Below are 27171 nucleotides of genomic sequence, written 5' to 3'. Positions count from 1 at the left end.
ACTAAACATCTTCATTGAAAACAATGAAGGAGGTGGGCATTTCAGGTTTCAATCATATTCCCCCGCTCCACCCTCCCCATCCCCAGTAGTGGCTGTGAGTCCTTTCTTCCTCTGCGTAGTTACATTTGCTTAACAATAGCATGCCCTGAGCTGACTAGGCTAAAAGGACCTCCATTCTAAACTTCCTTTCACACTTCCTGCGGCTCTCCCTGCTAGTGGGCCATAGTTCAACTGGATTAAATCTGAGGTGTCGTTCGGCTTCATTTTAAAAGGCTTAAATCTTAGCACCTGTTAACCTGACTTCTGATCTGAAATTTCAGCTAATCTCCCCCATTATCAGTGTCCTCCCCACTAGAGCGGTGCATTCACAATTGATGAGCTTGGGCTGACACGTCATTATCACCCGAAGCCCACAGTTTACATTAGGATTCACCCTTGGTGTTGTACATTCTGTGGGTTTGGACAAATGTATAATGACATGTATCCACCATTATAGTATCATACAGAATAGTTTCCCTGCCCTAAAAATCCTCTGCGTTCCGCCTATTCATCCCTCCCGCCCCCCTACCCCCTAGCAACCACTGATCTTTTTACTGTCTCCATGGTTTTGCCTTTTCCAGAATGTCATATAGTTGGAATCATACATATGTAACCATATAAAGAGATTTTATTTTAAATACGGAAAGCCTTACATAATAAATCATGAAATAACCGAGTTGTAGCATCTGAGTTGATCTGCACGCTGAGTGTCCCGGCTCTTATTTTTTGTCCAGCCAGCTTGGAGATGACACCCACCAAGTCCTACCCTGATCCACACTATTAACTCCCAATTAACATCTTTTCCCCACTGTATCACTTTTCAATTTTTCCTGAAGTACTTCTTCAGTTAGCAAGTCTCCCCAGTTGCCAGAAATCATTTCTAGACTGTTAACTTCCAGTTTGCTGCTGGAGGCAAAGGCATTTGATTTCCCCCAAATCACATGACTTCATATTCCATTAATGTGACCACCATTAAAATTAAAACCTAAACACACATATGTGCGGACATAACACACTTAGGAAATTTGATCCGAAGTTTGAACAATAAGAATACGCTTTGGATGGTCAAAATCGGGGCCTCCAAGAGAACCTAGAGCATGTTAGGATATCTTTGCATCTGGTGGAAGTTGAATGTTGGGAAAGCCCCAAAAGGCTCCCAGTTCATCAGCCATGGCGAACACAGTGCCTTCAGTTCTTTCTATCTCAGAAGCTCTTCACATGCCTTATGCCATCGAGTCATCGTTATGGCCCCATGGACTGATGGATGCTTTGTCTACATTTTACCCCCACATCCAACATGCTACAGGAGTTCTGGGTTAGAATGGATCTGCCCCCTATTCCAGCCTCTGGTTACCCAGGGTTGAGTGGCTTGAGCCAACTCTTTATCCCTGGTCCCATCCGAGGGAGGACTTTAGCAAATCTGCACTCCAGAACGGACAAGTCTGTGAGGGCCTAGGAACCAGGCACACCACCCCTCCCCCATTTGGAATTGTAGAAGATGATAGTCTACTGATTCCACAGGGAGGCCCTGTCCACACTGAGCACACAGCTCACTGAGGGAGGGTCCTCTTAGCCTCTGGCAGAGGGCTTGTGCTAGCCCCACCTCTAAGCACAGACGGTAGGACCTTGCTTTCATCCCCAACTTGGCATCACATCTCCTGGGAAATCGATTTTGCAGAAATTTTGGTCTATTGCTTCGGCTCACTTTCTGCCTTTCTGCTTGTCTCTTCTGGAGAAGGTGAGCAAGAGCCACTGTAGCCACAGAGGGCCTTGGAACATCCCCTTTATGCTCACCAAGTCTGCTGATGCTTTTGCAGGTGGCTTGCTCTGGGCTGGGCACCGAGTTTTTCCTGCGTTCCGTCCCTGGCTCTCCTAACAGCCCTGTGAGGGAGGGGCTGTCATTTTGCCCCTTTAATGGGTGAGGGAACTGAGACTCAGAGATTGAGTAATTTGCCCACGATCACACAGCAAACACATGACAGAGTCAGGCTTTGAATTCATGATTACAGAGCCGAGCCTGTACCACTGTGATTTTACCGTTCTAATGAGATGCAGACTTCCAGCTCGTCAGACTCTGTTGGTATCACAGTCTCATGCTTCCCTCGAAGAGCTTGTCAGGATACCTGTTATGTTGTCAAGGTGAGGATGCTGAAGCTCCCCTTCATTTTGTATCTCGGCTGCACCCAAATTTCTCTCAAAATCCTACTGCTGAGTGGGTGAATACCCCTGGAAGAGCAAGCGGACCACATTTGCCCAGGGCTCCAGCCCCTGATTCCACCACCATCCTGATGGCCTGCCAGGTCACCATCACATCCTCCCTAGGGCAGACCAAACCTGGCACAAGAAGGCCCCCAATATTTAGAAGATTCTGATTTAATGGGTCTGGAGTATGGCCCAGGCATCAGCTTCTAAAAGCTCCACAGGGAATTCTAATGTGTGTCCTGGAGAAACCAAAGCTTGGTGCAAGCCCACGAGGCGGGGGAGGGGTACCGTATCTGCCTTAAAACTTAGAGCTGAGCTGATTGAAAGTACCCTCTTGCTGGCCTCTGGGGAGCTGGGTGCAACTCACAGGAGACAGTCCAGACATCAGGGAGAACCCTCGAAAAGATGGAACCCTAAAATAGAGGAGGAGGCACACCTTACAGCAGACCAGCCCCCAACGCCTGCCCCCAGCCTGGTGCCCAAGCCCACTCCCTCGTGGGGTGGGCGTAGTGGGGGAGGAGTCCGGGAGTCTGCAGTGGGCCCACAGTGTCCATACCAGGCTTTAATTTGCTTCTCTCTCCCTGTCCCCTGCCAGCCTTAGCTCAAACACCTTCCCCATCCTCTTCTCCCAGATTGGAGTTTGGGGGCCCTGTGGGCCCCAGGTTTCTCTCTCTCTTTCTCTTTTCAATGTACCATTTGAGCTCAAGTTAGAATCTTTTCCTAACCCCAGCGTGTTAGCTGAGCATACGGTTTCTGATAAGGCTAGGTGCTTGGTCTCTCCTCTTTCTCTTCCTCCTTTCCTGCCCCTGTGGTAGGGATGTTGTTAGGAACATCATCTACAATAGCACTACATGTTCAAGATCCATGCAACAGATTTCTTTGAGACCCAGGTTCTAGGGAAAGCTTATTTTTCTCTTTAAAAAATGCTTTTTCCTTAAAGGAAGTAATGAACTTTTGTTATGTTTCATGTGTCTCTGGTTGCTTTAGCCTCCAGGAAGCTGAGGGAGGGAGGGAGGAAGAGAGAGAAGAGAGAAAATACACACACACACGCACACTGTATGGTGTATAATCATTTTTAACCACCTTTATTGAAGTACAATTTACATACCGTAAAATCCAGATGTTTATGTTACATAATCTTGAATGCTACCTCAAGTTCTTTGTGAATTATGGGTTGGCAGTAGCCATATACAAATTAAACGGTGCGAGACCTAAGTCACTGGAGATCTCTAGTGACCCAGATCTAGGGCTTTTTTTTTTTTTTTTTAAGCTACTTTCCCCCCATGCAGATTTTTTTCATTCATTTATCCAACAAATATTCCTTAAGTGCCTACTGGGTGCTAGATGTTGGGGATATACCAGGGAACAAGTCAAACAAAAGACCTGCTCTCCTAGAACTTACATCGAGGGAGGGAGGAAGATAAAGAGAGATTTCTATCATGTCAGGTGTGGTGAGTGCTATGGAGGGAAACCAAGTAGAAGAAAGGGATGGGGAGTGACAAAGAGGGCTGTAACTTTCGAGAAGGTGATCAGGGAGGACCTCTGCAAGGAGATGAGGGAGCAAACTTGGGCATATCTGGGGGAAGATAGTGCAGTGGGAAGAGAGGAAGATCCTAGGAAGGTGGAGTGAACAGGGACCCACTTGAGTTTTAAAGCTTTGTTGGGGTACGTGGAGCAGAGTGCACGTGTTTGTGGGGAAGAAGTAGGGGCGAGGCAAGGAATAATTAAGAGACAATTTCAGGAGACCAGGCTCAGGATCATGGTGGCTTAGATCGGGAAGGAGGTTGGATAGGGCATACATTTTGCATAAAGAGCTGACAGAACTTGTTCATGTATTGAACGAGGGACGTAACCGAGAGGAGTTAAGGGAGACTCAATTTGGCTTTGGGCTTTTGGCAGATGTCTACTGAAGCTGGGGACATGGGGAGCTGGGTCTTTGGTCCCTAACTATGCCTACCTTCTCACATTGGTAAGCACAGGGACCCATAGTCCTCACGGGGCAAATCTCCTTAGCCGGTTGAGAACTGGACGTTGGTGCTGGCGGACAAGGATCACAAGCAGCCACCCCCCCTCCGCCCAGTCATTCTCTGAAAAGGTGAAATTGATGATAACCACTGTAGTGGATAGAATTGTCTTCCCCCAAAATATATGTTCAAATCTTAATTAGAATCCCTATGAATGTGACCGTATTTGGACAGAGGGTCTTTGCAGATGTAATCAAGTTCAGTTACGGTAGACCCTAATCCAGTGACCAGTGTCCTTAAAAGAAGAGCCAATCTGGACATAGACACAGGGGCATGGGAAGGAATGCCAAGTGAAAACAGGCAGAGATTGGAGTGACACATCCATAAGCCAAAGATTATTAGCAACTGCTAGAAGCTAGGAGAGAGGCATGGAGCAGATTCTCCATGACAACCTAGATGGAAGCCTCTAGAAGGAAGCATCCCTGCCAACACCTTGATGTTGGACTTCTGGCCTCCAGAACTGTGAGAGAATAAAATCCTGTGATGCTAAGCCTCTCGGTTTCTGGTTCTTTGTTACGGCAGCCCCAAGAAACTAGGACAACCTCCAGGTATTAAGCATTCATCCTTTGCCCAACACGGTGCTGAGTGAAGGTGTGCATGTTGCTCACTTTATCCTACCAAGGTCCTCCACTACCACCGAAAGTGAAGCATCGTTGTCATTCCTGTTGTCAACAGAGGAGGAAGAGTTACGTGAATTTCCCAAGGTCATGCAGCTAGTGTGTGTGGTGGCACTGGGACAGCTCCCAGGTCCTCTGACTCTAAACCCCATGTCCTGACCATTCTGCGACACCATCCTGTGGCCAGAGGCCAAGACTCCAGGCACATTCTGCCATTTGGATTCACCAGTTAAGTTCAGCGCAGCAAACTGCAGCCAGGAGTCCCTGGGCTACTTTCCCACATTTTCTCTGCTGCCACCGGAGCGTTGTTATTTATCACATCTCTCCCAGAAGATTCTTGGGTAACAGATGTGGCTTGGAGTTTGATAAGAGCGTCACTTCAACACATCCTTTCAATCTGTTCAGAATCCTCACCCTGGAAATGGAGGGACAGCTGAACAAACAGCCCACGCCCTCTATGTTGGTATTAACCGAAGTGGAAACTCCAGAAACTTCATGAGACAATTGATGAAAAGCAAAAGCTCGCTGGCACTTAAAGGGACATTTTAGAACGTGGCCAGCCCTGTGGCCATGGCAATGGCTGTCTCACTCTCTGCCCTTTTCCTCTCCCGTGCCAGTGTGTCAGGGCCTAGGGAGAGGAAGGTCTCCCCTAAGCCGCTGCATGCTTGGAAGGCTGTCCTGTGTGTGGGCACATGCCTAGCACTGTGCCTGGCACAAAGGCCCCGAAAGAGCTTGTGGATAGATGAGCTGGAGTCATGGCTACGGCGCCAACTCAGACCAAGACCCTCCCACCAAGTCAATGAATGGTTTGTTAGTGGCTGTATGAGAAATGGAAAAAGGAAATGACCCTTCTGTCTGTGGCCACGGATTAGCCAGTAAGGTCCCAAGCCTCTCAGCAGGTGGTGTGGGTAGGAAAGTGAGGAACAGGGCTGGGATCTGGAGCCAAATTTGAAACACTCTGGCAATAATAATCTAATAAATAATGTAAATAAATAAATAATTCAAATAATCTCCCATAGCCAGGGCCCCTGGGTGGCTCAGTCAGTTAAGGGTCCGACTCTTGATTTTGGCTCAGGTCACGATTGCAGGGTTATAAGATCGAGCCCCGCGTCAGGCTCCGTGCTGAGCGTGAAGCCTGCTTAAGATTCTCTCTCTCGTTCTCTCTCCCTCTCTCAAAAAAAAAAAAAAAAAAAAGAAAACAACCATAAATAAAATTACCATAGCACAGCACTGGGTACTTGAGGTCCGGAGAATCAGACAGAATACAGCTAAGAGCATGGGTTTTGGAGATGGGTGACATTGGAAGCCTCACTTCATGGTAGAGTGACTTTGGACAAGTCACCGCACTTCCTTGTTTCCTTGTCTGCCAAGCGGGGATAGTAGAAGTTCCCACTACACATTCGGGCGGGGATTAAGTGAGATCCCATGCAGCGTAAGCAAGAAGTGGGAGTGGTTATCATGACCAGCTGCAAACTACCCACCCCCTTCCCAGGCTGACCCTCCCTCCAGCATTACCTTTGTTTGTCCCTGCCTCTGAACCCTGCGCCATTGCCTCCGAACACCATCTCTTACCTGCCCAGTCTCCCGGCTTGGTGTCAGTGCTGCCCTCTTTGCGGAGCCCTCCAGTTCTGCTAGAGATGATTGTTTGCTGTGTCTCAGACAGGTGGGAATTGGAATCCAGAATCTGAGCTTGAGTGCTCACTTCCTACAGTAATTCCAGGCCAAGGTTTGTGGATGCAGATAGTTTCATCCTAAGGAAGCACAGTTCTCTTCCCTCTGCCTGGAATATGCCTAGCTAGTTCTGTTGATCTTTCAGGTCTGCGCTTAGCTCTCACTCCCCCAGAATATCTTTCGCTGACCCACAAGTTCAGGTTAGGTCCTTCACTCAAACACTCACAGAGCACCCTGCACTTCTCTTGCCGGCGTTGAATCGTAACTGAATTTGGTAATTACTTGTGCAGGAGGGCGAGCTTCATTTGCTTGTCACTCCGTATGCCCAGTGCCCATCTCAGGGCCTGGCACATCCTAGACACTTAATGTTTACTGAATGAATGGATGGATGAATTGGCCCGCCTTCCAAGTCCTAGATAAGACTGGGAAAGGTGACATTTGGAAGGCAGAACGAATTCCATCTCTGTGGCTTCTCTTAATTGAAGCCTTTAAAAAAAAATTTTTTTTTTGATTGAAAAGAGTGTGCACAACCAAACCCAAGGATTAAACAAGGCAAGGTAACAGGGGCCTCAGTGGCAATGCTGGGTTACGTTCATGCACATATGAACTTAGATGAATCTGTTCAGTCATCTATTGCTGCATGAGAAATCATCCCAAAACTCAGAAGTTGACAACACCACCAACCACATATTATCTCTTGTGGTTTCTGTGGGCGGGGGATTGGGAATTGGGAATGCTCGCTGGTGGACTGTGGTTTAGGGTCTCTCCTGCAGGGGCTGGAGCTGGGACAGCTGAGGCTGGAGTACCAGGGGCTGGTTGGCATGTGGTCCCAGGGCTTCTCCATGTGGTTGCCGTCACCGGCCTGGTGGAGCCAGGGCGCCAAAGGCAGGCGTCCCAAGAGAAACTGAGAAGCTACAACCTCAGAAGTCACAGGGGACCACTTCCACTATATTCTGTTCATAGAGGCAGTCACAGAGACCTGCCCAGTTTCAAGGGGAGAGGGCGTAGACTCTGCCTCTTGACTGAGGAGTATCAAATCTTTGTAAGCACCGCAGAATGTCACTTCCTTCATGACATGAAGAAAGAAGCTCTCAAAAAGGCCTCCAAGAGGGGCCAGAGAGGCTCCAAATGAAAAGGAGAGCTTGATGAGAATATCATGGAACAAAGAGAAGTTTCCTTCTTACTCCCATTAATGACTGCTGAGAAGGTGTTAGGAAAATCAAGACAGGAGTCCGTTTGACCTATGGATACCTCCTAAAAACCGTATTCAATGAATCGATTTTGATAGTACCTCAGTGTTCCACAGATCAACAGATTTGGTGATTAGAATCATGGGGAGGAGAGACGCTTGTTAAAATGCAGACTACCAGGCCACAGCGGGAAGCTTCTAGTGCTTGGAATCAGTATTATAAACAAGTACCCCTCAGGGGTCTGAGGGAAGCACCGTCCTTTATAGAGAATGGAACTTGCCTTGTTTTCAGGTGCGTACTGACCTGCTGCTATTTGGCTACCTGACATTTTAATTTTTATTAAGAATTTGAGCCACCCAAACAGTAATTTTGTCTTACAGAATCCCTAAGTAACAGAAATCTGCTCCAACTAATACCAATAAAAATGATCACTTTATTGGAGGGAGATGGAGGTTTTTTTCAGTGGGAAACAGCCAAGCCTCATGAGAAACTGGAACCAAGCCCTGGAAAGCAAGGCCTCTGCTCATTACCCCCAACATCAGTTTCTTCTTTGCCTGCATGTGGTAGGAAAGCGCCACTCTAGGCAGATCTGTGCATTTCTCTCGTCAGGGGCACAGGGCTGACTTGGCCCAGTATCCTGTCGCAAATTCTTTGGAGAGAGAATCTGATTGGCTCAGCTTAGGTCAGTGGCTATCTCTGATCCAATCAGCTGTGGCCAGGTGGGCCCACTGCCCAATCAGAAGGTTCTTCTAATAAAGAGTTGGAAGAATTGAAAGGCATGCTAGGATTCACTTCCAAATTAAACTGCTGTCACTGTGATTATTTAGGAACTTTTATTTTTCTTGATCTTTCCTTTTTTTTTTTTTAAAGATTTTATTTATTTATTTGAGAGAGAAAGAATGAGAGATAGAGAGCACATGAGAGGGAAGAGGATCAGAGGGAGAAGCAGACTCCCCGCTGAGCAGGGAGCCCGATGCGGGACTTGATCCGGGGACTCCAGGATCATGACCTGAGCCGAAGGCAGTCGCTTAACCAGCGGAGCCACCTAGGCGCCCCATTTCCTGATCTTTCTTGAAACACGTGTTCTAGCAAAAACTGGTGCCCGGCCCATTGCCACTCATTCATTCATGCATTCCTGTTGAGATATATGATGGCATGCAATAGTCTATTAGTTTCAGGTGTATGACGTCGTGATTTGACAATTTTATACATTATGCTCTGCTCACCACAATGTTACCATCCATCACCACATAATGTTATTCTCTATGTTGCCCTTTTCATCCCTGTGCCTTCTTTATCTTGTGGTTGGGAGCTCGTATCTCTTAATCCTCTTCATCTATTTTGTCTATCCCCATACCCCCACCTGTCTGGCAACCACCAGTTTGTTCTCTTTATTTATGGGTCTATTTCTGCTTTGTTTGTTTTGGTTTTTAGATTCCTTGTATAAATGAAATCATATGGTATTTGTCTTTCTTTGTCTAACGTATTTCACTTAGCACAGTACCCTCTAGGTCCATCCATGTTGTCACCCATGGCAAGATCTCATTCTTTTTCTATGGCTGAGTGATATTCCACTGTGTACACACACACACCATTTTCTTTATCCATTCATCCATTCATCTGTCAGTGGACATTTAGCCATCACCTAGTTTTATTTAAAAAAAATTTTTTTTTTTTTTTTTTTTTTTTTTTTGAGAGAGAGAGAGCAAGTGAGCGGGGAGGGGAAAGGGAGAAAGAATCTTAAGCAGGCTCCCATGCCCAGTGCGGAGCCCGATGCAGGGCTCGATCTCACAACCTGGAGATCATGACCTGAGCCGAAATCCAGAGGCAGACATTCAACCGACTGAACCATCCAGGCGCCCCTACAAAAAAAAAAATTGTATTGAAACACAGCCTTACCCATTCATGTGTATATTGTCAAGGGCTGCTTTCCCGCTACAAGGGCAGGGTTGAGTAGCTGATACAGAGATTGCCCTGCAAAGCCTACAATATTTACTATGTGGCCCTTCATGGGAAAAGCTTGCTGATCCCTGCTCTAGAATCCGATTCAGTTCTATGTTTAAATTGTTACCCAGTGTTCCATGTATATCATTTCTACTCTCCTCCAGCCAACACAGAGGAATTTCCCAACCTTGGCTCATTTGCATACCACTCCCATGATGGCAGAGGTGCTATCTGGTATTGGTTTGTTCTTCCTTCTACCCATGTTGCTTAGGACAGGGCAAGGCACCAGAGTCTTTCCACATCCCTGCTGATTGACTTAAAAAACGATGTCTACAAATGCCACAGTATTTCCTAAGGTGTGAAGCACATGGCATGATTTGCAAGATGATTTTAGTTTCGTGCTTGAGACTGTTTGTAGGTGGTACATAGATGCGATGTTAAAGTTTAAATCACATCATGATAAGGTTGTGCTCTCTTTATGTTTTCTTTCAATCTTTCTAGTTACTTGAACAAGAAAATCTCGTTTGATGACAATATGTATGACGTTAATAGTTCTCTAACATTTGCTAACACCATTTTTTCCTTTAATGAGGAGAACACGCAGGGGCTGGCTTGGAACCTTCAGCAGCTAGCAATAGCTAGCTAGAATTTCCTAGCACTGCTTTGCTTTTATTTATTTTTATGCTGATCTTCCATTTATGGCTAGTGATACTGGCTTGCCATTAATAGTGGTGATCCAAAGTTTCCTTTTTCAGATAAATTTAGTTCAGAAAAAAATGTGACTAGATGTTTAAAATACTAAGCAAATAGCAGTTTAGGTGATAGGAAAAGATGTTTAAAAAAGGCACATGAATGACTGATTGAAGTTTGGGAAGCTTGTGTTGAAGTAACTGACATAGGTACAAAATAGTCCTGGTGCCCAGGGCAGGGAGTGACCCATTTGGTCTAAGTGTATCACTGAGGATTAGAGAAGAAGGTAGCCATGGAGCTGAATCTTTGATTTTCTGGGCAGTGAAAGAGTGTAGAAGGACACTGCAGACGGTGGGGATAGAAGATTCAAAGGAAAAGCAAGAGGATGGAGTCATGGAATTGTGTGGCTTGTGGGAGTCCCTGAAGGATTGTATGCACTTGAGTAGCATGAGCAAAGCCGCATTTTTAGAGCATTTGTTAGCTTGAGCAGGTTAATGTCTCTGAACCTCAGTTTGTTTATCTGTAAAGTGGGGATAATTGAAACAGCTGTAGGATGTCCACCCTGCCCCTGGTTCCCCGGGGAATTCCCAGCCATCCGTCTTGCTTCTCCTCTAGGCGGGAGGCTAAGATGTCCCATCATGGCTGCATCGACATTTGGGGTGTCCGAGGCCCCTCTGTTCTGTCTTGGGCAGTCCGGGAGGGGATCTTTACAAGTATTTAGGATTGTTAGTTAGATGATGCCTTGACCGGCGGTGATGGGTCAGTGGGGCTGTCCACACTCGAAGCTGGCTCAGCACTGAGACCCTCCTACTGCCCTCGGAGGGTCTCCTCAGCTGAAGGCTCTTCTTTCCACCTTCAACTCCTCTACCCATGTGTCTTCCGGCCAAGTCATGTTCCTGCCTCCTCCCTGTACTTTCCCCATCCCCAGCCTTCTCTGGAATCTGGGAGCAGAACACCCGCATCTCCACCTGACTCTTTACATCTTAGAATACTAGCCTCGTGGAGTCCTCGTTTCTACCTTGATGAGGGCTGGGAGAGGGAAAACGGCCCTTGGGGGCTGTCGAGAGACTGGGGAGAGAAACACACTGAGGACGCACAGCCTGGCACGTTGAGCCCCACGCTGCCCTGTGGGCCGGCGGATCTGCATGGGGACTGAATAAATGCCCAGCAGGTAGGACTCACTTAGCTTGGCAACCCTTATTTCTACGCTGGGGCCAGAGGGGAGAAGTTGAGAACAGTCCTATGGTAGAGGAAGTGTGCGCCAGGAACTTTCTTGCTAAATACTCTAAATTCCTGGCTCTGCATTGCCCGTGGCTGCCTTGGCTATGGTGAGAAAGGAGATGGGGCCTCTGTGTGAGCCAGTGGGCTTAGCCTGGAAGCTTCCATGCAGTCAGACTCTTACCCCTGGGATAAGAGCTGAATGGAGGTTGCCCGGCTGCCCTCCTGCCTCGGAGAGCCTTCTAGGTATGCCTCCCTCTGGCCTTAGGGCTCTGTTGTATTCTCTGGTCCTCCAGCTGAGTCCGGTATGAGCATTTTATTTGCGTGACCACCTAAACTCCTTGAGGATGCTTTTGGAGCTCTGGGCAAGTAAAGCATTTAAAGGCAGAGACTTTAGAGTCAGGTAGACCTGAGTTCAAATCCTGTCCCTGTCTCTAACTGAATTTGCTGTGACAGGCTTCTTACCCTCCGTGAGCCTCGTTTTCCTATAAAATAGGTTTCTTAAAGGTACCTACCTTCTTGATTCTACACAAAGGAATGAGAAATAAATGAAAACCTGATGAGTGCTCAGAAATGTAGTGGTGATTGAATAATCACCTGCCAAATACCTGACACAGTGCCTGCAGTAAACGCTTATTTTGGTCTGATTGCTTCTTCCTCCAGGAAGCCTTCCCAGAAGCCCCCAGGCCTGATCAGGTCTCTTGCAATGTGGTACTGCCCTGTGCTTCTTCTAAGAGGCTTCTTGAGAACAGTACCTGCTGGCCACTGTTGTGTCTGACATAGTCATGACCAGTGAAAATAATGATGTGTCCTGAGCCACACTGATTAACATGCTGGGGTGGGGACCACAGCTGCATGGAAGGAAGCTGCAGGACTGCGAGAGAGGATGTTAAAACGTTACACTAATCGTCCCTGTAATTAATATCTGAAGTTTTTCTTCCTCTGGATGGCAGGGTCAGAGAACGTGCCGGCTTATTTATGGCCGTATTCCCAGTGCTTCGCAGGCTCTTAATGAATATTAAATAATTGAGTGAATAAGAGAACGAGTGCTCCACATTCAGTGTTATCAGGAATGCACTCATGCCCTCATTCAACAAATATTTATCGAACATCTACTATGTACCAGGCACTATTACACCAGTGAACAAAACAAGCAAAGATACTGCCCCGCAGGTGGTTTGTATTCTAGCCCTGTGGACTGGGCTTTGGTGCATATCCCAAAGGGGTCAATATTTGCTTGTTGCTGTTGGAACCCTGCCTGCTGATTGGGTTCAGCCAGTCAAAGTGTGAGGTCCGTGGAGGACGTCATCCCTTGACTTGGTGTCCACAGAGGGCATCTGGGCAGAGTTTGGAGTGGATTTGAGTGAACATGTCTTTCTTTCCCCCCAGGCCCTTCCAACCACCCTAACAGGCTTCCTCTCTCTCCCAGGTCATGCTCTCTGAGCGAAAAGGCACAGACGAGCTCTATGCTGTGAAGATCCTGAAGAAGGACGTCGTGATCCAGGATGACGATGTGGAGTGCACGATGGTGGAGAAGCGGGTGCTGGCCCTGCCTGGGAAGCCGCCATTCCTGACCCAGCTGCATTCCTGCTTCCAGACCATGGTAACTCGCCTGGAGGGGCCTGGCCATCCCGTCCGCAGGGCTTCACCGGGCTTTGGCCTGAGCCATCCCAGCAGCACCCACCCCCAAAGCGACATCTGGACCCTTTCCACTCTAGAGACGGGAAGATGGTGTGCCCTGGGGAGGCTGCTGAGAGTTTCCGAGGCAGCCACTGAGAAGCTCTCCCCTAGGCAGATGCTGTTTCAATGAAGATAAAGGAACTTGGGCCATTGGTTTAATAACCAACCGAGCAGGGTCTTTCTCAGACAGCCAGAGGTGACTTGGGGACAGCGACTGAGAACTTTCGGTCTCACAACATGCAATGTTACATCATAGGTTACAGATGAGAACGAGTGGGAAGGGCCACAGGGCGTGTGTGTTTAGATGGTTACAGTCAGCCCTCCAGACCCTGCGGATGAATGCTCGGGTGCATTCTGCCAATTGTGTGGACTTCCTTAAGGAGGGGTGGCCTGAGAACACAGCCTTCGGAGGACCCCCCAAGGGGGGGTACAGTGTCCAAGGCAGGGGCTCACGAGCACACAGCTGTGGCTCCCAGGAAGAGAAGGGGACGTTTGTGCACGATATGCTATTAACTGTGATTTCAACTCTATCTGCAAGAGCAAGGGCCATCCCTTTAAGTAACCTCTTACCTTTTCCCTGTTCAAATGAGACCCCAGCATCCATACCTAAGGAGGGGGTGACCAGCCCCCAAAAGCAAAAAGGTACAAAGTTCATTCTTGCCTTTGGGGCTTCTGAGGGCCAGTGGCCCAGTGACTTAAAGATGCCTTAAGGGATTCTTGAAGATTATTTCAGTTCTGTGCAGCCCTCACTGTGCATGCTAATTTTAGAGCCCACCCCCTATGTGAAATGGGACGCTTTTGTCTATTGCATGTAATTTAAAGCTTGGGACTTCCTCTCTCCGCCAACATCACCAAGTCCTGTCCTCTGCTAAGTTAGATTCCACACTCCCAGCCTGGAAAGATCTAAAACTGGCCTTGGGGTGGGTTTTATCAATGCAGACCACACATCAGGCTTAGGACTGCCTTGTGTGAAAGGGGCAGAGCTGGGATTTGGCTCCTTCCCTGTTCTGAGAAGTCTCTTGATACATTTTGGGGTCAGAGGGACCTGGGTTCAGATCCTGGCTCTGTCATCTACCACTGGGTGGACTTCAGCAAATTGTAAAACCCCTCGGGCCTCAGTTTGCTCATCTGTAAAATGGATGAGCTAAAAGTAGCTACATCCAAGGTGGTTGTGAAGAGGAAATGAGATTATCCACGAGAAGCATTTGACACAGTGCTTGGTGCCAGGTCGATGCTCAGCGGATGTTACTCAGTCATTTCACAGACATTCAGCATTCGTCTTGGCTTTGACCAAGTGCTCGGGTATAGAGCCAAGCAAACCAGGTCCTGTTTTTGAGAAGTTTATGGTCTTGGAGCAGAGAAAACAGACATGGGATCGTCACAAAACAGTGCAGTCGGGGATATGGTAGAACCTAGAGAAGCAAGTGGGTCCCCAGATTGTCCCCTCATTGCCCCTATGGTATCTGTGCTCTGGGTGATATGATTTTCTGGTGGGGTCAAGTTCTAATTCCCAGATAGTCTCCCTACCACAGGTCATCAGGGGAGGGCACATTTTAGGCAAGTGTGTATAGTGTTCCCTGCAGGGACTTGGTCCACCAGCCTCATGTTGGGGTCTGCTGGGTGATGGGTCTCCTAGAACGTCCTTCACTCCACTGCAGGCACAGCTAAGAGCTGGGGTCGTGTTTGCCAAAGTACGGCGCATGCCTCCCTGTATGAAATGGCCCTGGGTACAAAGGGTGACTTCGGCTGGTGCATAAGTTTTAAATTACATTCACCTTTTATTTTATTTTTTAAGATTTCATCTATTTATTTGAGAGAGAGAGAGAATGAGAGACAGAGAGCACGAGAGGGAAGAGGGTCAGAGGGAGAAGCAGACTCCCTGCTGAGCAGGGAGCCCAATGTGGGACTCAATCCCGGAACTCCAGGATCATGACCTGAGCCAAAGGCAGTCGCCCAACCAACTGAGCCACCCAGGCGCCCTCACCTTTTATTTTTTTTAAGATTTTATATTTATTTGACAGAGAGAAACTCAGCGAGAGAGGGAACACAAGCAGGGGGAGTGGGAGGGGGTGAAGCAGGCTTCCTGCCGAGCACGGAGCCCGATGCGGGGCTCGATCCCAGGACCCTGGGATCATGACCTGAGCTGAAGGCAGACACTTAACAACTGAGCCACCCAGGCACCCCAGATTGCATTCGTCTTTTAATCCGCTTTAATTCTGAGTGCCTCAAGGGAAATGTTTCCATTTGGTGCCAGTACCCCTGTACTATCTTTTTTAACACTTCCCTTTTTAACACAGAGTACCAGGCTTCAGGTTCTGAGCTTTGGCAAACACCAGTTTCTAGGTCATTGGTTTGCTTTTATTTTATATATAAATATATTTTTTTTCTTTTTACAGATTTCTTCTATTTATGATAGCACGGTAAAGTCTTTCAATTTTTAAATTTTGAGGTATTATAAGGCAAATACAGAAAACCACACAAAATAGATGTTTTAGTAATAAGTTATTAAGTTCCTCAAACCACCAGCCAGGTTGAGAGACAGAACTTTGGCCAGCCACTCTGGAATCTTCTTCACGTTCTAATCTCAATCTCTCGGCCAACAGTAGCTTGACTTCCTTGCATGTCTTTATAGTTTTATCACTTGAGTCTTATCAGTGTCTTAATACGATAGTTTAATCTTTCCCATTTGTAGAAACCAGCTGTGTCTTCTGAGCCTTTTAATACAGGTGATTTCGCCCCTCTATCCCTTCCTTGGACCAGTCCCTTTATGTGCTGAAGGTCCCCGGCTGTTTGACCCGGAGCGTTTTTGGTCTGGATTTAGCTGACTGCACAGTCCTGGGGCTCCTGCGTGTGCTTTCCTCCCCATCTCGTCCTCGGTGCTTTCCTGCAAATTGGTAGCTGGACCTAGAGACTTGGCCAGACTCAGGTCCAATCCCTTTGGCAAGAATGGAGGAGAAGGTGTGCTCTTTCCTTCAAAGGCGTGTAACGTTCCGTGTCCCTCTTTCTATGAAGTTGACAAACCACTGATGCTCACGCAGTGCCACGGTCCCTTGATGTTTGATATCCTCTTCTGTCATTTCTTTTTCCTGTATTCGTTGGAATGCCTCTGGGAAGACGGGCTGCCCCTCCTCAGTTGCCGGTGGCACCGTTCATATAGGAAAGGCAGAATCCATGTTCGATCCTTTCTTGTTATTGGACAGTTTGTCATTAGTTGGTTCATGATTATGCTCCAAAGGTGACTAACATTTGCTTCTAAAATAATATTTTTGCCTAAAAGAGGAGAGTCAAGGTAAAGAAAAAGATGAAGTGAGCCACAGGTCACATCCTACAAGGGTCTTGGCACAGATGGTGAAAGGAATTCCAAAGCTGGAGTTTCTAGGGAATTAGGTGCTAAAGGCACTCCAGGGGTGGCAGAGACAGGACCAAGCTAGATTCTCAAACCTTCAGCCTCCTTCATCCCTCACCTTCTCTTCTTCCCATTGGGGTTCCCCAAGTTCACTGACAGACGTCAGTAGATCAAGAAGAGATCTTGTTCTCAAGCAAGAGGCTGGACCAACTTAGAGCACCATTTTCAATTTCAACTGAATGTATTGAGATTGGGGGTATTAGTGTAATGTGTGTGACTAATATTAACTCATTAATATACAGTACCTTTGTTAGTAACTTACTGTTTGAAAAATGATAGTTGAGTGGATTTGAGGCGATTCTTTTCATCTTGCCCTCCCTCCTTGTAGTTCAGTATGCTTTCTGGCATTAGACAGCGGGCATGGCGTCTACCTGGGAATTGTGCGGTGCCCTGGGTCCCCTCAAGGGGTGCCACATGTCAGGGAAGAGGGTCTGAGAGCCGAGAACACAGTTCAGTGGCTTTGAGTCTTGTGTGCAGACAGAAGTCCCGTGTAGGCGGCCAACCCACAGTCTCCTGATCCAGCCAGGCCAAGGATGGAACAGATCGCCACCTTGCTGTTGCAGATCAGAGGAAGTCGCTACCTTGTCTCTAAGGGCTGTGTTGTGTGGGGAAGATGTAACTTTAAATGTCACCGGTGTGCTTGGCTTGAGGCGAGGCACCCGCTGACCTGCGGCCAGAGTCAGAGGCCACTGGGGGCTGAGCAGGTGCCCCTCCCACCTCCTGTTCACCCAGGAGCAGATAGCTTCTTCCAGCACATATATTTTGATTTTACATAAATGTACTTCAAAGACACAATAATGCCTACTACACATGAGGCCCAGGGCTACACTCTGAAGCCACATGACAGCCTTTAGATGGGTCCTGTCATCATCCTACAGGACGAGCGGACTGAGGCCACACAGCGAGTATATTTCATGGTCAGGATTTGAACCCAGGCAGCCTGGCTCCACCGAGCTTTACACTTAACTGCTGCAAGTGTGAGGTCTTTTGAATGCGCTGAGTGTGACTCGCTGGATTTCTAGTCCACCTGACAGCCCCGGGGCAGAGCCACCAACAGCCAGCCTGTTTGTAGGCTCCAGCGGGGGCCCGAGCCCTGACCCCTGGCTCACCTCTCACCTGCTCAGGGAAGGCTCGTGGTGCTCCTCAGCTCTTCCCTCTCCAGCGCAGAACTGACTCTCCATCCGAGCGTCCACCATGTATGGACTTGGAAAACTTCGTTTCACTTCTAGCCTCACTGGAAAAATCTTGCAACAGAAGGGATTAGCTGTCATCTCACACTGTAGGAGAAAGGCTGGGGGATGTGGGATGTTGGGTAGTTTTCCCTAGACACAGCACGGGGTCCCAGGCCCACTGAACTCAGAGCCCAGGCTTCTGCTAGTACGGGATGTTGAGTTGCCACCCAGCTGGCCTTAACGGGGATGATAAAAACAGCAACCAGAAACAACAGCCAGCGTTGTGAGCACTTCAGCGTGGGTCACTCGGCAGGTACTCTCCCATCGTATGCCCCCAGCACCTCTCCTGGTAGATGCCGTTACTCTCCCTGCTTTGTAGCTGAGGACACTGGTATCCAGAGATGTTAGGTAACTCGTGCAATGTCACACAGTAGATAAGGGGTGGTGCTGGGATCTGTTCGGCCAGACTCCAGAACCCCAACCTTGCTCTCCTGCCGCTGCCTCAACTCCAGGTTCCTTTTCCAAGTTTATAAGTCATTTTTACATTAAGGCTTGATTACATCCAACTTTCACAAGAACACTATAAGCGAGGGCTGTTCACGTTTCGGCACAAAGGAAGCCAACCCTCAGAGAGGTGCATCGCCTGGCACACAGTTGGTAAGTGGTGGGTTTTCTAATGGCCCTTGAAGGTGTTCTTTCTACTATGAAAGGGTCACCTACTTACCCCGCAAGGATCTGGCAATGATTGGAAAGGTTTTGTGGTGGGAGTGATTTTAAAATGTAGGGAGCATTGCATATTTATGAGGCTAACCATCATTAGCGTGGCTCGGGTGAGCAGGAAGGCTCCTTTTTGGGGATGGCCTGTGGAGGTGGTCATCTGGCTCACACTCACCTTCCAGAATTGTGTCGGCCCGGACCCCCTGATTGGTGCTGCAGAGGAGGAGGAAGGCTGGGCTGGAATAGGCAGCCTCTCTGAAGCCAGCATCCCCTAAAAGTCAGATCATTCCTGCCAATAGATGGAGGCTACTAAGGCTTATTGATTCTGTCAGCAAATATTTATTTGTTGAAATAAACATGTCAGGACCCAGCTGCATCCTCATGAGGGGGACATCAGTGAACAAAAGAAATAAAGTCCCTGTTCCTTTAGAATTTGCATTCCAATGGGGGAGGCAGATAATAAACCACAAGAAATAATGGGGCTCTAGAAATGGAGGGGTTGGTGGGAGAGATGCTATTTTTTTTTAAGATTTTATTTATTTGAGAGAGCGAGAATGAGAGAGAGAGAGAGAGAGAGAGAGCACATGAGAGGGGGGAGGGTCAGAGGGAGAAGCAGACTCCCCGCTGAGCAGGGAGCCTGATGCGGGACTCGATCCCGGAACTCCAGGATCATAACCGGAGCCAAAGGCAGTCGCTTAACCAACTGAGCCACCCAGGCGCCCAAGAGATGCTATTTTTGATTGGATGATCAAAGCAAAGTCTTTCTGATAAGGATGACATTTGAGCAGAGACCAGAACAAGTGAGGGAGTGAGGCATGTGGCTATCTGGAGGCAAAGTGTTCTAGACAGGAGGAGGAAGAGTGAGTGTAAGTGCCCGAAGCGGGAGGGAGCATGCTTCAGTGTGTTTGAGGAGCAGAGAGGAGGCCAGTGTAGCCCGAGTGGATTGTCATTTTGCATTTTATGACCCAGAATTCCTTTATGAATCAGCTACCTTTTTAAAAAATGACAAATCTAGTCTAATGTGCTGCAAATTTGATGTTTTTCTTGCGAGCAACTTTGAATTTTGAAGCTGAAAGATCCTAATAGAATAAAAAAAATTCTGAAGGTGGCCAAAATAGATAAACGGGAAAAAGACACCCACCGCCATGCAAAAGAACTTTTGTCATTCTTGGAATGATGCAAATTTCATTTCAAAAAAACTTATTTAGAAAAGCAAAGTTCCATTGGAAGCATTCTCAAAAAAATTGGATGAAAAGAATCTCTGACAAATATGCATGGCACAACATTAAACGAAATGAAAGGAATTAGATTTTATTTAAGAGATGATTCTAAACATTTTATAACTGAATATGCACACGGAAAAGGATCCGAAAGAGGCGCAGACAAATCAAAACATTGCTTTGATTTAGGGAGGGGTCCATAGATAATTGTCTTCATTTTGAATGTATATGATTTCAGAAATGTCTCTCATAAAACAATTTAAAACTGTTGAATATGCCACAAGATGGCCAAAGTTAATACCCAAGGAGATGTAAACTCCGTCAGAAAGAAGCTGAATTTTAAAAATTGCTCATTAGATGAGCTGGGGTTTAGGCAAATTGTTCTAGAAGCACAAAGAGATAAGCATGAGCGCCTCGGTCAGATAACTCTGGGTCTGTGGTTAGTGGCTGTGTGACCTCTAGAAAGACACTTAACAGCTCTATTGATTTCAGCATCTTTAAAGTGACCATAATAAGGGAGGGTTTAAAAAGATGATGTACAATGTGCAGAATAAACAATAAATGGAAGCTACCTGCATGATAGAGCTGGGTTTGAGGGGTACCTGGCTCATGGGCACAAAAGGATTATGTTCCCTCCAGTCCTTCTGCAGTTTTTCCCAGGGACAATTGTCAGCCTGGCACATTCATGCAATATCCCAACTGCCAGTGGGCACAGGCAGTTACGTCTCCTTAGCAAAACATCTATTTTAAATGTTTTCTTTTCAATTGAACATATGCACTTCTTTTTTTTTTTTTTAAATAGAATTAGATTTTATGAGTCATTGAAGGACAGAAGTTACTTCCTTCCCAAATTTGCTGTCATGGTCCAGCAAGAACTCAGTTGCAAGGCATGCCGGGAAGGGCGTCAACCCAGAATGCATGCAGGGACAGGGAAGGGGATGGGGATGATTCCACTTGCAGGGCTGGCCCCTGATGGCCTGTCCATCGAGCACCGCGAGTGTCCGAGGGGTTCTGGTAACTTGGGATTGGCAGTATCCCAGGATATGGTTTGACGTAAGGGTGTTGCTGTAGGAAGCTCTGGTGTAGTCTCAGTTGACAATGGTTGGGTTGCAAGAAACGGAAAACTTCTTCCTCCAAACTATCTCATGTTTAAAAAAGAGAGAGACAGAATTTTATTGGAAGGAGACAACCCAAAGGCAGAGATGTACCTGAGCCGCCTGAAGAACTAGAACTTCAAAGCTTTCTAGAATAGATCTCTTGTTTCTCCTTGTTTTCTTTGTCTCTCCCTGATCATGGTAATGTACCTTCCCTGGCCCCTTGCCAGTTGCCTATCTGCCCAACTCCCTGAGTCCTAATTCATACCCGTAGGGAAGAGAATCTGATTGGTTCCGCATAGGTCAGACGTTTGATTCCTGGCCCAGTCAGCTGGTAGTTGGCAACCACTAACTCAGCTGGAACCTTTAGGAAGGGGTTTTATCTACAGGGAAGGGGTATGGTACTCGCCTCAGGCGGGAGACGCCATCTTGAGTGCAAGGAAACTAACCGTGTTGGAGCAGGACAGAGCCCGCTGCTAGTGATACAAACATGGTGCTGAGGGCCTCCAAGGAGAGGAAGCTGGTGAGAGCTTCACAGGTTTCAGGGCTTTAGGCAACAGAAGTATCAGAGGATCCTGAGTTCAGGAAAGGACTCAGGAATGCAACCCAGGCCTATAAAGTGGGCATGGGTTGGAAGAGACACAGCCTGGGTCTCTCTGCCTTCTTAACGGTGGCCTCTGCACATTCATTCAATGATTAAAGGTCTGTTGAAATCCAAGGAAGAGGAGAGATGGTCCTAGCCCTTGAGAACTTTGCTCTACATGTAGAATGGCAAGGCTCAGAAAACTGGAAAAAAAGAGGAGTCCATTGCTTGATTCTGATGGTAATTCTAAGGCTATAGAGTAGAGAGGAAAGAAAAATTGTGTGTGATGCATGTCCTTGACCACATGCTGACTTGAGGGAGGCTCTGTGAGTTTGCATAGATGGGATGTGCTTCATCTGATATATCTTTGGAAAAACCTCTGAAGGAGAAGCTATTCTTACCGCTTTCAGAAAGCAGGGAAGGTTTAGTATCTGTTGCAAGGTCTCAGAGTGGGTAAGTGGTATAATTGGGATTAAACCCAGGACTAGTGCTTGCTAAAGCTAGGGCTCTTAACCACCGCACCATAAGCTTCTCGAGAGAAACAGATGCATCTGAGCAGTAAGAGGAACAGCTTACAAACAGGATTAACTCATTGGCCAGCTTAGAAAATCATTAAAGATCATGCAGTAGGTAAATGCTTACTGACACTCCCTTGAAAGCATGGGGGCGTGCAGTTAGAGTTGCCCACATTGTTGATCTTCTCTGTCTGTGGTGTCTTATTAAAAGTGGCAGGCATCCCCCCAGGCGGTCACATGGATATCCCACTTTCAGCTGTCTTGGAGAAAGAATGATGATTTCTTTGAATTCTCTGCCCTACCCCGGGCCCCCCAGATAAATATGGCACGTGCCTTGCAGTCAGTGTTTTAAATCAAATGACCCTTACACTCACGCTCCAGATGTGACACATCCTGTCCAACCATTTTTCATGATGTGGTGTGACAGACAGATATTTAGTTTGATTTAATTACTGATTGAATACGGGAGATAAAGGGGAAAGGAGATTTAAAATTGACGGAAGTCGTTTCGTGCCAAGGGGACAAGGGCAGCGGGTAATGAGGAATAACACCAATAACAATGACAATTTGGGAAGAACACTTTGGAAGTTGCGCAGACTGGCTAGGTTGAAGAGAAGGATGGTGAGCTTGCCTTTCTGAGCTTTTAATTGGAGTTGACAGTGGGACACCCACATAGAGACGTCCTGTAGCCAGCTGGAGCTGACTGGAGCTCGGGAGAAAGAAAGAAGATGGAAATATAAGTCAAGATTTTCATCAGCCCAGAGAGATGAGGGTTGAAGCTTTGAGCTGTGCATGTCCTCTTCGGAAAATTGAACAAGTGGGAGATTCTCGATACTCAATACATACTTTCTGATTTTCACGTAGTAGGGTACAGCGAATAGGTCCTAATCGAAAACTACTGCATGTGACCGGAAGAAAGATCTTTTGAGGCCTCGAAATAATTTTATCGGAAGAGCGGGGAACATGGGGGTACCTGGCTGTTTCAGTCAGAAGAGCACGCCACTCTTGATCTCGGGGTTGTAAGTTCGAGCCCCATGTTGGGTGTAGAGATTACTAAAATTATAATAATAATTGTAAATATAAATAAAATAAATTTTAAAAAATAAGAGTGGGGAGTCAAATTTCAGGGCCCTACAGTGGGGGGGATAATTATGTAAGAATCCAAGGCAGTGGGTGAGGTCCATTTAGTTAGCTGACGCCCCCAGAGCTCCCTCTTTGTGCCTGTCACGCACTTTCTCTTATCACATTTTATTTTAGATTATGGCTCAAGTTAGTTGCATATTTGTTTTCACAAAGACTCTGAATTCTCTGAGGGCAAGGTCTGTATCTTAATTCATCATTTTTATCCCTTTAACACCTAATACATGACTTGCAAAAATAAATGCCCAAGGAAAATTCTAAAGTTCACTTTGCAGGGGCGCCTGGGTGGTTCAGTCAGTTAAGTGTCTGCCTTCAGCTCAGGTCATGATCCCAGGGCCCTGGGATTGAGCCCCAGATCGGGCTCCTTCCTCAGCGGGGAGCCTGCTTCTCCCTTTCACTCTGCCTCTCCCCCTGCTTGTGCTCACTCTCGCTCTCTCTGCCAAATAAATAAATAAAATCTTAAAATAAAATAAAATTCACATTGCTCAAGATTGGCTCTAGATTGCCCCCAGCAGTGTTTTTCAAACTTTGATGTTCTTTACTTTGGAGTGGGAGATGAACTTGGTGGTCCATGGACAAAATGCATTGGTTTTAAGCATAAGTCAGTTGAGGGATCGATGTAACAAAGCCAGGCTGGATATAGCATAAAGTTGATAGACTCCAGATATGCATTTATTTTTTTGCAGAGACAAATTCCATTTATGACTTTAGTATGACGTTTTAAAATTTTTCAACAATGTGTTCCAGTGAAAAAGTGGGTTCATGGAAATATTTTAAAATAAGTAAATTTTAGTAGATGAGGCAGACAAACGGTAAAATCTAGAGGCTTGGTGCGTGAGAAAACCAAAGTTTGAAGGGTGATGGCCTTACGCCATGTATCATAATCTGGTCCACCCCTGCCTTGCTCTCTTCTCCTTTGTAACTCCATGCACTCCTCTCTCCCTCTCAGCAGTCAGAGCCATAAAATCAGGGGCGTCAAGGGGGAGTTATGGTGTCCAAAATACTCATTAAAATAAACACAAAATGAACTAACTAAAGCCATATGCGTCCATAGCCCACCTGGAGTTCTCTCCCACCACACTTTGGGAAACGTTGCTGTTTGGAAACTTATCTGGTCTCCCCACTCATCGGGGGAGTTCTTAACATCGGGCACCATGGATTGATTCACAGTGGCATTTTTGGAAGAAGAATAATGCCTCGCCTAAGAGGGAACATCATTAAGTGTGTGTTCGGAAAATGGAAGGCGAACCGGATGCCAGCCACAGTGTTTAATATGTAAAGTACCGGTGTGCCAAAGCCAGACTCAGTACGGTTCAAAGATGATGGATCGCAGTATTTCCCTGCATACGGTTCGTGGTAGAAACAGACCACAAAACGTGGTCTGCAGTGGGGCTCTCCCTGATGTTGGGATTCTAACTAATGAGTTTGGGGGGCAAGCTGAGTTCTTCCAAGCAGAAAGCAAGCAAGTGAAATCTCTCCCTCACTTGCTTTTCTCTCTGTGGCCAATGCCATCTGCTAGTTTTAAAAATAATTTTAAAAGCAAGTGTTTTGGTTCCCTTCAATGTGCAGCAAAGACAGATGCTATTTTTAAGGCTTGTTTTCTATCAAAAAACCCCAAAGAACCAGGGGCTGGGTGTTGGCAGTTCTGGCTGTCTCCACTAACTTGAATGTGACCTTTTTTTTTTTTTTTTTTTTTGCAAATCTCATAGGCCTTGGACACTGAGAAACAGAAGTGATAATTCTACCTCAGTCTCTGCCTCTCACTAAAGATGTTGTAGGGGTCAAGTAGTATCGGTCTGAGAAAGTCTCTTGACTTGTCAGAAATAATCGATTAACCTGTGCGTCTCGCCTGTGACCTGCCAGTTTCTGTCTTGATGTGTGGCTGGCGCTCAGCTCTCTATCTCTTCTCTTCGCTCCTGGACTGGAAGCTCTTAGAGAGGAGGACACACCCACACATCCGTACAATGTCTAGCTCTGAACCTTACACAGCAGGAGCCTGGAACGGAACTGCCTGGGTTCAAATCCCAGCTCTGCCGCTGAACAGCTGAGTGACCCTCAGCAAGTTACTTACCCTTTTCTGGGCTTTAACTTTCACATCTTTAAAAGGGGGAGCAGGGTAATACTGTCCTGTTGGGTAGTTTAGAAAGAGAAGTGGGTAAAATATTTGAAGTGGTTGGCTCAGTCCCATGATAAATGCTCACAAGATGGTAGCTTTATTTCATAAGAGGTATCATTCTAATTATTAGACAATACATGTTGGACACATGCATCTATGACTGTTACATAGAAGATAAAGTTCTGTGCACTGTAAGAAAGATTTTGTTAAGATTTTGGAGGGCCAGCTGCATGTTAGAGCACTTCACGCATGTCATCTTCATTCTCTCTGGGTTCCTGGTCTCACAGTCCCTCAGGACAGCTTTGTGACTCTGGGCAGCAAACCTCCTTTTACATTGCAACCCAGCCATACCAACCTACAAATTTAACCAAAAACACATAAATATAACCAAAACATAACATATCTAGGGGTACTCTGTGCAGGGCGCTCTGATCATTTCCATTCCGTTCTCTTTGATTTTTTTATTAAGTTGATCACATGACTTGGCCCAAGGGGACCTCTCTAAGAAGAGGTGAAGTCATTTGTTCATTTAGCAGGCACCCCTTGATGGAAGGAGAAGAGGCAAATCTCATGGAGGTGTCCCCCCAAGGACCATAACACTCATCTGTCTCACTGAGTCCCAGCAACAACACTGTGGTTCAGTTATTATCATTATTATTATTATTATTATTATTATTATTATTAATCTCCATGTCACAGATGAAGAGACCCAGGTGTTTAATAACCTTTCCAAATCAGGAAGCAAAGCTGGGTTCCAAATAAAATCTGTTTGGTACCATTCTCTTGACACTTACTATGACCTAGTCATGGAACAGGAACAGGGCTTACGCGGCTGAGCGGAACACAGCCCCTGACTCTAAGAGAGTTCCCATCTCCCTTGAAAGACATGTTTAAAGAATTTCCTGAATGGGGTATAGATTCCTTTTTCTGGCCCAAATTCGTTTCCTTCTGGATATGTTCTCTGAGGCCACTATTTCTCAAATTCTAATAATTCATTTTTCCCCCATAGTCGCGATGTTAGATATCTACTACAATACCTCAAACCTCAAGGGCTTAAAACCATGATAAACATTTATTATCTCACAGTTTCTGTGGATCAGGAACTCAAAAGAGTGGCTAACCTGGGTGGTTCTAGCTTGGGGGTCCCACCTGAAAGTTGTCATCAAGCTGTTATCTGGGCTGCAGTCATCAGAAGGCTTGACTAGGGCTGGAGGGTCTGTTTCCCAGGTGGCTCCCTCTTATGGCTGGGGAGCTGGTGTTGGCTGTTGGCAGGAGGGCTTGGTTCTTTGCCAGACGTACCTTCCTGAGATGCTGCTTGAGCGTTCCCATGACCTGGCGGCTGGCTTCCCCCAAACAAGTGATCCAAGAGAGAGCAAAATGGAAGCCACATTTGGAGCCACAAAATGACCTAGCCACACTAGGTCACTTTTGTGACCTAGTCATGGAAATCACACACTACTTTACTTGTACAATACTCTACTTGTTACACAAGTCAGTCCTATTCCTTGTGGGAAGAGGCTACTCTGCAAGGACGTAAATACCAGTGGGTGAAAATCATGGGGGGCCATCATGGAGGCTGATTACCACAGCTACCTATTATCTGTAATATGATCTATGTATTTATTTTCTATTCTTTATTACAATTAGCTTTATCCTAAACAATAATATTCATGAAGTCACAATATTAATGTGCTAACTACATTTTCCACTACAAACAAATATAACTTGACAGCTATTAATTTTTAAAAATTCATGGACCTAATGCCCAGTTGCATACTTCCAGTGGTACAAATATTACACTTGGGGGAATAATGGGCCTGGCACATGGGGGCCTGTCGTCGAGTCCTGGGGGTTTTGATCCTAAATCCCAGCTATTCCCTGCTCTCCATGTGGAACCTGAGACATACCGGATATTGATGTTGCGGTTTGCTCT

General features: G+C 46.6%; 1 protein-coding gene across 2 annotated transcripts in view; it reads left to right on the top strand.

The window, feature by feature from the left end:
- The window catches only part of PRKCB (protein kinase C beta), a 317939-nt gene that overhangs the window by 244640 nt on the left and 46128 nt on the right, over nucleotides 1–27171 (top strand). For both annotated transcript variants that reach the window (XM_027611157.2, XM_027611156.2), the window contains exon 10: nucleotides 13025–13198. In XM_027611157.2, coding sequence (XP_027466958.2) covers nucleotides 13025–13198 — 174 coding nt within the window. The remainder of the gene's footprint in view (nucleotides 1–13024; nucleotides 13199–27171) is intronic.

Source organism: Zalophus californianus, chromosome 10 (genome assembly GCF_009762305.2).
Source record: "Zalophus californianus isolate mZalCal1 chromosome 10, mZalCal1.pri.v2, whole genome shotgun sequence".
Lineage (NCBI taxonomy): Eukaryota > Metazoa > Chordata > Mammalia > Carnivora > Otariidae > Zalophus > Zalophus californianus.
Note: the sequence above shows the minus strand (reverse complement) of the source record. Positions and strands in the feature narration are given on the sequence as shown.